The 10,492-nt window shown below is 56.0% G+C and overlaps 1 protein-coding gene across 1 annotated transcript; it reads left to right on the forward strand.

Moving 5' to 3' along the window:
* Positions 1–993: 993 nt before the first annotated feature.
* Positions 994–10,213, forward strand: Nptx1 (neuronal pentraxin 1). The gene is made up of 5 exons (XM_034506726.2): positions 994–1,679; positions 1,966–2,173; positions 4,002–4,246; positions 5,438–5,617; positions 6,250–10,213. The coding sequence occupies exons 1-5, from the start codon at positions 1,236–1,238 to the stop codon at positions 6,469–6,471; spliced, it is 1,299 nt and encodes a 432-aa protein (XP_034362617.1). The 5' UTR covers positions 994–1,235; the 3' UTR covers positions 6,472–10,213.
* Positions 10,214–10,492: the final 279 nt, after the last annotated feature.

The following is a 10,492-nucleotide window of genomic DNA, read 5'->3' on the forward strand; positions in this document are numbered from 1 at the left end:
ACCTGGACTGGAATCCCAGCCAGGCAGTGCCGCTATCCAGAAAAAAAAAGGAGGCGTGGGTGTGCGGTTGGCTGGGTAAGGTGTCTTTAGGAAAAGGGTTAAAAGAGGTGCGAATCCCTGTAGAGGCGAAGCCGCTACTCACCTCTGGGACCCTTCCCCCAAAGTTCAGGGGCTAGGCGGGACTCAAGTGGACCGGTAAGCCCAACACTCACACATATACCTACAAAGGGACACACAGACACGCCCAGAGCGTTAAGGGAAGAAGCTCCCCCCAGGGGCCCCTTTTGAGTGGCCAGCCAGATTCTGGGGCGCCACCTGCCTGGAACTAGGCTGGCTTGGATGACAGGAAGGGTTCGATCCGCAGATCCGAGAAGGCCTTCCTTAGCCCTGACGAGTGCATAGTGGGGGCTCTCGTTTCCGGGGGTGGGGGACGTTATGAGGTCCACAATCCTCAGGAGTAAGGAGAAGGGGAATACAGGAGGGCGGGGAACCTGGGAGTGAGGATTTCCAGACTCAGAGTGCTCCGTGGCTTTCAGCCCCACACGGACGTCTGTGAATCATTGTTTGGCCTCGCGACCCCTTTTCAGGACCTCAGCGAGCTGCGCGCCGGGCACACCGACGTTGACGATTTAGGAAGAAGAGGGCTGCCAGCGCACCGGAGCCCGGACCACGCGGGCGCTCTGTGCGACCAAGCGAACCGAGCTTGTCTCGTGGCCTTTCTCCTTTTCCGAGCCCCGTTGGAGATTAGGGACATCGGGCAGGTGCCCCACCATCTAATCCAGGCCCACGGCTGATCTCCCCCTTGGCCCTGTATTCTGGGAGCCTTCGGGGAAGCGGCGCGGGCCCGGGCGGGGGCGTGCGTGAGGAGGCGGTGGGAGGGGGCGGTGGCGGATCCGGGAGGAACGAGATGGGGAGGGCCGAGGTAGCTCCAGCCGCGCTCCCGTGCGACCCCCGCGGCGCCGCGGGGCCCGTCCGCACACAATTAAAGCGGGATTCCTCCCCCGCTGACGTCGGCGGCGCCGAGGCCCCTCCCGCGGCTGCATAAAAGGCGCGGGCTCCGCAGCGCAGGCGGCAGTGGGGGCCGAGGAGCGCGGCCGAGAAGACTGTGCAGCGGAGAAGCGCGGTGCCCAGAGCGCGGGCCGCCTGCGGAGCGACTGCCCCAGCCAGCCGGATCCCGGTCTCACCCCGATCCCCACCGGAGCCGAGCGGGCCCGGTGCTCCAAGTGTCCGCAGCCATGCTGGCCGGCCGCGCCGCACGCACCTGTGCGCTGCTCGCCCTCTGCCTCCTGGGCAGTCGGGCCCAGGATTTCGGGCCGACCCGCTTCATCTGCACTTCGGTGCCGGTGGACGCCGACATGTGTGCCGCGTCCGTGGCCGCGGGCGGCGCGGAGGAGCTTCGGAGCAACGTGCTGCAGCTCCGCGAGACCGTGCTGCAGCAGAAGGAGACCATCCTCAGCCAGAAGGAGACCATCAGGGAGCTGACCACCAAGCTTGGCCGCTGCGAGAGCCAGAGCACCCTGGACGCGGGTCCCGGCGAGTCCAGGTCGGGCGGTGGCCGCAAGCAGCCTGGCTCTGGCAAGAACACGATGGGCGACCTGTCCCGGACGCCGGCCGCGGAGACGCTCAGCCAACTCGGGCAAACTTTGCAATCTCTCAAAACCCGACTGGAGAACCTCGAGGTCCGCGTGAGCTGCGGTTTCCCCTCCGCGTTGTGCGCCCTTCTACCCTCGCCCACCCCATCCCGACCCGGCCCGGCACCCCCGCCCCCCTTTCCTTGCCTCTTCGGCGCGTTGATGCCAGACCGGCGCCTCTCGAACCCTGCGGGGCACCGAGGGCTGCCACTCGCTGGAGCTCCCCTCCAGGCCGCCCCCGCAATCGCCCCAGGGACCGCGTCGCGGGCCTTCGCGTACGGTCCGGGCTGCACGCCTAACGGTGTGGTTTTCCCCTGCCCTTGTACCCCCGCAGCAGTACAGCCGCCTCAATTCTTCCAGCCAAACCAACAGTCTCAAGGATCTGCTGCAGAGCAAGATCGATGACCTGGAGCGGCAGGTGCTGTCTCGGGTGAACACTCTGGAAGAGGGGAAAGGGGGCCCCAAGAACGACACAGAGGAAAGGGCCAAGATCGAGAGCGCCTTGACCTCCCTACACCAGCGGATCAGCGAGCTGGAGAAAGGTAAGGGCTCAGGGGGACATGCTGCACGCTTTCGGTTATCTCCAGAGACACTGCCTGCCTGGGTCCTACTCCCTGGCCTGGCCTCTTGTCCCCGACCCACTCTGTAATCCCTCCCCAGTCAGGGCTTCCTGCCCAGTTCCTAGGCTGTAGATACCTCTCTGGGGACGCAGCAGAGCTTAAGAAGGGATTGTACAGTACAGTCAGGACACTCGCAGGATTTCTTTTTCAAGTCTGATTTGTTTAATCTCCAGCAACTTTGCACAGTAGCTGTTTCTGGCCCAAGCCTTCTTTAGCAATGAAAGCCTTGCTTTGGCTGGAATCTGTCACCAACAAAGACCCGTACGTCAGCCTTCTGAGGCCATTAGGTATCTTTTCTGCCAGTTGCCCAGCAGTCCTGGTGTTCTTTCAGGATTACGGGGTCCCCCTCTCTACCTTGAACCCCCTCAATCGATTTTCCTTTTTCCAGTGACGCCTCCGCGTTTGCCCTGGTCATGAACTCAGGCTGGTCCTCGGCACCTGGCTGGGTGTGCTGATGAGCTATGCCCTGAAGTCACAGAAATCAAACAAGGTTGTAAGAGGAGGAGGGGGTAGCCCGGCTCAGAGCAGGGCCACGTGACCCCCGCTCGGACTGCAAAATGTGCAGGATGGATTTAAACAGTGCCATCTTAAGGCGTGTTATGTAACTGAAAACCATCAAGGGAAAGGAAGCTAAGGAGGGAGGGGTAGGGGATTTAGGAAAGCAAACACTCCAGAGAGATGCTGGCACTGACACCGCCCCCCCCCCCCCCCAACGACCATGCCTGAATCAGGAGGGGTCTGCACTAGGGATCAGCTCTACTCAGTAGCACAGTTGGCTTGAGGGTGGCTTTGTTTCTGTCCTGTCCTGTTGCTTTCTAGAAGTCACTCTGAATTCGGGGACCAGGTTCTTCCTGGGACAGGGGTACAGCCATGAGCTGGCAAGGCAGGTGTATGTATTCCTTGGCTCTAAAAGGGTAATTGTGCACTGCTCAATGGGACCGGTTTTCCTGAGAATCAGTCACAGCGGGTGGGCCCAGGACCAGCCTAGCCACAGGAAGTATAGAGGTGGAAGTGAGGGTTAGAATTTCCCAGAGGATGCTGGTTAGCAATCATGGGTTGACTAGGCCTGGAGCCTAAATTTCCAGGAAGCTCATCAGAGGCTGTGTGGCATCACCTCTAAGCATCACCTTGGGGGCCCTGGTTCAAGGATGGATGATCTCTCCAGTGCCCTGCCTCTCAGTATGTTCCAGGCAGCAATCCTAGGAGAGCTGGTGGAGACCTGCACCTCCTGCTGAAGGGTCCTTGCTGCTGTGTGCAGGTCTAAACGATGGACTGCAGTGTATCCTGGCTTCTGTGGAGGGGACAGGCAAAAGGGGGTGCTTGTCTCTGGTGGAGACGGAGAGAAAAGCCCAGTACAGTCAAGAGGTTCTGAGCACCATCTAAATCAGGTCGGCCCCCAAGGGGGCCGCTCAGAGGGGAGCTAGCCTGGTTCCTTCTGCAGCCACACCTTCTCAGTCACTTGGCCAGTGTGCACTGAAGCAGGCCCCATTCTCCCATGCCTACTTTGCAGCCCAGCAGCAGGCTCACAGCCTGTCCTATGCTCTTCTCCTACCTTGGCCTCCTCGGGGATGGCACCATGTGGCAACAAGAGCTGGCAAGGCCCAGAGTGCAGAGACCTTGGGTCAGCTTTTTTTTGCCAGCTGGCCCTGTGCCCCGTCTGCATCACGAGACTTGATGGGGACCAGACACGACTCATACCCTAAGCACTTGGTCAAGGTGCAAGATGGCAGGGCTCACTTGTCCTCCCTAGGTCAGAAAGACAATCGCCCCGGAGACAAGTTTCAGCTGACATTCCCACTGCGAACCAACTACATGTACGCCAAGGTGAAGAAGAGCCTGCCAGAGATGTACGCCTTCACTGTGTGTATGTGGCTCAAGTCTAGCGCGGCGCCTGGAGTGGGCACACCCTTCTCATATGCTGTTCCTGGGCAGGCCAACGAGCTGGTCCTCATTGAGTGGGGGAACAACCCCATGGAGATACTCATTAACGATAAGGTAATGCTACCACAGGGCAAGGCTCACCCAGAACCCTGGGGTGTCCTCAGAGCTGCTAGCCCATACCCCTGCCAGAGCCTGTGGGACTGCAGGTCTTCTAGAATCCTGGGGTGTGGGGCTATGGTTCTGAGAAAAATGTCTGCCCAGCGAGACTGGGGGAGGTGGAAGCTGGATCAGATCGGAAATGGGGAGGAACGTCTTCACCTGCCCTCATAAAAGAACAGGGAGAGCTGGAACATTCCAGAAAGAGGCCTTAGCTGGAGGGGGGAGGAAGGGAGGGAGGAAGGGAGAGAGGGAGGACAGAGGACCGTCCAGAGAATGTTCTAGTCCATCTCGGCTCCTCCACTGGCTAGTTAACTGGCTTGGGCTCTCCATTTTGGTGACTGTAGATATCCTAAAACATGAAAGGCTTCTAGAGAGTCCCCAGTTATTCAGATCTGTCTCAGTTTGCCCCTCCCTGGAAGAGGTCAGCTCCCTCCCACCCGGGAGAGGATAGTTATCTCGCAGTGGAGTTTAGCCCTATGCTGCTTTCTGGGTGAGTGGAGTTAGCTGCCAGCTCTCAGCCCCCTCCTCTGTGCTCTCCAGTAGTAAACAAACGGCTCAGTCCTGACTACAAACAACTGGAGACTCTTGTTTTGAGCTCCTGTTTTTAACGCTGCATGCTAGAATGCCTTGTGCTTTGCTTGGCCCTGTGGGTTTCGACTTGTTGTGTGTCCCCTGCCTAGGGTGGATGAGGGTATGAGATCCTGCTTTCAGGTCAGTCTGAGGTATTTTCATGGCTCCACTGAGGTTCTCTGCAGGGGTTGGCTGCAGGCGGTGTAGACCAGAGGACCCAGCCTTGGGGATGGAAAGCTGGAAAGATGAGAGACTCAGTGGGGAGGCCTGAGGCTGCAGCAAACTTCACCACCAGGGACACAAGCTCTGTCAGAGGCTCCTGTTTCGGGGAGAGGGAGGTGGTGTGTCCAGATGGGTCTCGAGGGCTCCTTGGCAAAGCTGCTGTTTTCAGGTGGGATTCCACGGTACATGCGTGGGTGGGCTGGAAGCTGCTAAGGACATCTGAAGGGGTGGTGCTTCGAGAGTTCAGGAGTTGTGAAACAGAGTGAGGGGCATGGCGGCCGGACTTAAGAGTTTCTTCAGCAATGGGTAGCACCAGGCCACGGTGTCCACAATGTGTGTCCTCCTCCTTCCTAGGTGGCCAAGCTGCCCTTTGTAATCAATGATGGCAAGTGGCACCATATCTGCGTCACCTGGACCACCCGGGACGGGGTCTGGGAGGCCTATCAGGATGGTACCCAGGGCGGCAATGGAGAGAACCTGGCACCCTATCACCCCATCAAACCACAGGGTGTGCTGGTGCTGGGCCAGGAGCAGGTACTGGTCTGGGCAAAGGGTGAGGGAGGGATATGTGTGTGTGTGTCCATGGGTGTGTTCTGGGAACAAGTTCAGTAAGCTCCATGGGAGTGGGCCCAGGACCCAGCACTCTAGGGAAACTGCAGCAGGCCTCTCTTTGGCATGGGAAGCCCAGTTCCACTTTTAGCAATGAATAATTTAGTTCCTGTGAAATGGTTCATCTCCCGCTGGGCACGGGCTGGGAGGGAGATGAGGGGACAGGAAGTCATCTTCCATTCCTGTTGAGCCATCTTCCGGCAGATAGGGTGTTTGAGAGGCTTCGGACACACTGCTGCCTTGGCTGATGGCTCTCGCCGACCCTCTACTCATCATTGCCCCAGGGACTGGGTGCGAAGGGTGGTCTCTCAAGACCCCCACATGGATGATATGTATCCAGTGTGGGCTAGCACCAATTCCTTCCCTGGCCTCCTCTCAGGGGGAGACAGGTACAGGAAAGAGAACAGTACCAAGTAAACAGGGTGAGGGGAGAGAGGAGACCCTGATGCGAGGGAGGCAGGGATAGCCAGGCTCCCCCTTCAGCAGCAGGTGGCTCAGCTAGGACTCTGTCACCCAGCCAACCCCTTCTCTCTCTCATCCCCCACTCTTCCCCAAAGGACACTCTAGGTGGAGGGTTTGATGCCACCCAAGCGTTTGTGGGTGAGCTAGCCCATTTCAACATCTGGGACCGCAAGCTGACCCCTGGGGAGGTGTACAACCTGGCCACCTGCAGCAGTAAGGCCCTCTCTGGCAATGTCATCGCCTGGGCCGAGTCCCAGATCGAGATCTTTGGTGGAGCCACCAAGTGGACATTCGAGGCTTGTCGTCAGATCAACTGAAGGCTTCAGGCTAGGGCTGAGCCCCTGGCCCCAGCGCCTGCCCACCCTGCTTGTGCGGTGACCCATCGTCTCTCTTCTCCCCTCCCCCCAGGAATGACTCAAGGCCATGGCCCCTGCACACGCACACAACCTGGTTTGTCCTCCTTGTGCACATGAAGCAGTCCCGGCTCTTCTTTGGCCCTTAAGGATACCCCTTTCTCTCTAGGTGCCCTAGTATTTCCTGGGCATGCCTAGCTAAAGCAGGCGGCATCAGCTTTGACAATGCAGAATTATGTGAGAGAGGAAGAGAGTTTGTGTGTGCATGTGTGTAGGGGAGGCTTTCTTCTAAAATGAGCTAGTCCATTCCCTTCTTTCTTTGTGATTTTTGTAAGTTTCCTGATGGGTCAGCTGCCTGTGTGCCTCGGGACTGCTGCAGCTTCCTGCCACACCAGTTTGTCTTGTTTGCAGACCTCTTTGGGAGTGGCATAGGTCTCTGTTGACATAAGTCAACAACGATTTGTTAAGGCTAGGAGACCTTTCCACAGGAATCTTTATTTGAGATAAGTGGATTCTCTGAGATTTAAAGGCTGGTTGTCCAGGGATGGCACCACCTACCAATCATCCCTTTCCCACACCCCCATCAGGCTGTGTGCTGTCTGCATCTGAGGGCAGAGTGGGCCCCTCAGCAGCTCTACCCCAGGACTGCTCCTCCCCCTTGGCCTCCCTGCTTCCTTGTATCCATCAAGGGACCTATTCCCTTTCAGCTTCCAAAGCTACTTCAGCCCAGTGGTTCTGAGAGGAAAGTGCCCTTTCAGAGTCCCAGGAAACAGGGCCTAGGCACCCACCCTTTCTCCTCCCTCTGGCAACAAGAGACCAGAGGCTTCAAGTGGGAATCTCACGTGCTTGGTCTCAGCTCTCTGAGTACTGAGACCTGACCCACAGTCCGTGGGAATGGTTTCCCACGGCATTGTTCACAGCCATATTCCCTCCCGCAGCACACCCAGGCCCAGGTGAGCTAGCTCAGACCCCTCAGGGGCCAGGGGCTCAGAAACCTCTCATGTGGAGCCTGCTGGCCAGAGTGGGGCCTGCCATCCACTCTTGCATTTCATGGGGGCACAAGCTCCGTAGCCCCAACCTGCCACCGGCCTGTGACACTGAGCCCGTGGCTTTTCCTTATTGAAAGTAGCATGAGTATCCCCCTTCTGGGCCTTCTGAGGAGGGGGACAAAATGTGTGTGTGTGTGTGTGTGTGTGTGTGTGTGTGTGTGTGTGTGTGCACATCTGTCTGTTGAATGCTGAGGAGGCTGTGTCCAGGTGGGGCAGACCCCTGCTTTGTTCCCCCGTCTTGTGGGCACACGCCCAACGACACCTGGACTACGTCTCCAGTAGCCTGACTAGCAGAAGGCTGGCAAGTCTTTCTAGAAACCTACGCACTGCCTGGCTCGTCTGCAGCTGCAGACACTTCCTCAACAGGAGCAGGTTTTCCACCTGCTGTTCCTTCCAGGGGCACCTGTCTCCTTCCACACAGGTTCATGTTGTGTCTGAATCTAGTGCATCCGTGTCTATCTGTGTGCTGTCTGTGTCACTGTTCTTGTGGGTGTCTGCACGGTTCCCCGGTCACCGCTCTGTGGCGCACCCCTCTCTGAGAGGGTGCGGATCAGGCTGTGCGCCACTCGTTGTCCAGCAGTGGCTTTTCCTTAGGTAATTGTGCTTCCTCAGCGCCCGTCGGGTTGTGGCATCCTTGGATCTGCGGGGATCTTCTGTGTTTGCATGTTCCTCAGGGTGGTGTGTTCCTTGCTCCCTTGGTCAGATGCGTGTTCCCTTGCCTGCATGGACTTCTCTGGTTCTGTGTTTGTGTGCTGAATGCCACCCAGTGTTCTGTGATCACCCATGTAGCTACTGAAAAATGGCTGGGTAAGCAAGCCAGGGGTGTTGGTTGGGGGGAGGTCGAGAGAGAGAGAGAGAGCAGCATCCCTCTCCCCTCCACCCTCCCCAGACATAGCAAGAAGCATCTCTAACATCTAGGTTGAGAACAAGCCTGAATGGTACCCATAGTTGGGAGAGAGAACTTGAGCTTCAAATTGACTTTCCAGACCAGATCGAGCCCCACCCTTACTTTAGCCTTCTGGGAGCCACCACCAGGCGAGGCCCAGAGCCGGCTGTGCCCGGTGTACTTCTGCCAACCCCTGCCACCAGCCCCAGCCCCTGCCAATGCGGACCCCAGACCACTTGCACCCAGACGGTGGTGTGGGAGCTGTCCGTTCAGGACCACAAGCCATCCTCTGCCCTGGCTTAGAGGGCAGAGCACATCCCAATGCTTCTGCCTCTGTCCCTTCATCTCTCAGCTCCTCTCCCTTCTCCTCTCCCCTGCGGCACCCACGGTGCCAGGGACAGACGCTGACATCTAGCTCTTGCCCTGCCCCTAACTGGAGTCTGTGCCAAGCCCTCCTCTCCGTCACTGTGTTCACACTTGGCACTTTGCTGGCCCTGAGAAAGGTAACGACAGCCGCAAATCTAATCCGCATACTTCTCATCGACTTCGTAATCTGATTGATGTTCCCTCTTGCACTGAATAATACATGCCTCTCTCAGGTAAGCCATTTTATAAAATAAGAGATAAAACGCACTGTCGAGACAGTGTTTGCTTCTGCCGATGGTGTCCGACAGCACCCTGGGCATTAGGGTGGTAGAGCTGCCACGGAGGCTCCCAGACCCTAGGGACTGAGAGCTCACTTGAATCGTAAGCCTTCTTGCTTTTGATAACACAGTATTATTTCTCTTACTGTAGAAGAAAAAGTTTATTACCAAACAAGAGTATTTTTATGAAAGAATAGGACAAACCTATAAATTATCTCAACCTATATCTCCCTTGAAGATACTTTCAGGCTCCGCCAAAACAGGACTGAAAGCAAGTATTTTGGAAGAAAGAGGTACATTTTTGTATGCTTTCTTTTCCTTTTGTAGACTCCCGACTTATTTTCTAAGACTGCAAAGATCACTTTGTCACCAGCCCTGGGACCTGAGACCAAGGGGTTGTCTTGTGGGCAGTGAGGGGGAAGGGCAGGCTGGCCTGAGGTTCACAGTCATTCCAATGAGCTCTGATGAGGGGCCACCAGATCTTGAAGGTGTGTTGGGGACCAGGAGGTTAAAAAGAAAGGCCCCTGATGTGGGTTCTTCCTGTTGGAGCTGGTTACATGGAAGGAGATGAGAATTTGGATACCAGTTCTGAGCTTGATAGAAGGAACTAGGGTCACTCTGGCTAACACGGGTACAGCATCCTCAGTAACCCGAGCGTGGCTCGAAGCGGTCATGATTTCATCCAAAACACAACGTGTAAACTTACTCAGCTAACAATGGGAAATGTATTGCTTCTGTTCGCAGTGGACTTACGTGCAATTTGTTCACAAGGGAACAAGTCATTGAGGAGAAACAAAAGCCCAATACTTAGAGTCCCAATTTTGTCTTATTTGCCAAAAAATAAAAATAAAAAAAGCAACCCTCCTAGAGTTGATATTGTTACAATGTATATACTGTAAAATATGAGAGAATCGATGTATCTTACTTTTTCATTATTTGCTAACCAAAGCTGTACATTTTTCATACAATCTGCAGCCTTTTGAGTATCAGAGGGGTAAACTCACACCCATCAGCCATTCTGGAAGTGCACTATTTATACTGGTATCCTTGCTTTTTTTTCCCATTTTCTTGCTGAGATGACATGAATTGTTAAGTTTATTTTTACACAGTAAAGAGTGAAGAAAGACTGTAGTCTCATTGGATTCTTTCTCGTGTGTGTGTGTGTGTGTGTGTGTGTGTGTGTGTTTACAAGAACATATTCAGGCAAATGTGTGTGCATGTGAAGGCCAGAGTTCAACACTGGTGTCTCCTTCAGTTTCTCTCTACATTTTTCTTTCTTAAGATTTTTCTTTATGCTGGGCAGTGGTGGCGCACACCTTTAATCCCAGCACTTGGGAGGCAGAGGCAGGCGGATTTCTGAGTTTGAGGCCAGCCTGGTCTACAGAGTGAGTTCCAGGACAGCCAGG

The sequence above is a fragment of the Arvicanthis niloticus genome, chromosome 6 (assembly GCF_011762505.2).
Source record: "Arvicanthis niloticus isolate mArvNil1 chromosome 6, mArvNil1.pat.X, whole genome shotgun sequence".
Lineage (NCBI taxonomy): Eukaryota > Metazoa > Chordata > Mammalia > Rodentia > Muridae > Arvicanthis > Arvicanthis niloticus.

Excerpts from the sequence above, each read along its gene's own strand:
- Nptx1 (XM_034506726.2), top strand. The coding sequence starts at position 1,236 with ATGCTGGCCGGCCGCGCCGCACGCACCTGTGCGCTGCTCGCCCTCTGC. Across the intron at positions 1,680-1,965 it reads CCCGACTGGAGAACCTCGAG|CAGTACAGCCGCCTCAATTC; the intron begins GTCCGCGTGAGC and ends GTACCCCCGCAG. Across the intron at positions 5,618-6,249 it reads TGGTGCTGGGCCAGGAGCAG|GACACTCTAGGTGGAGGGTT; the intron begins GTACTGGTCTGG and ends TCTTCCCCAAAG.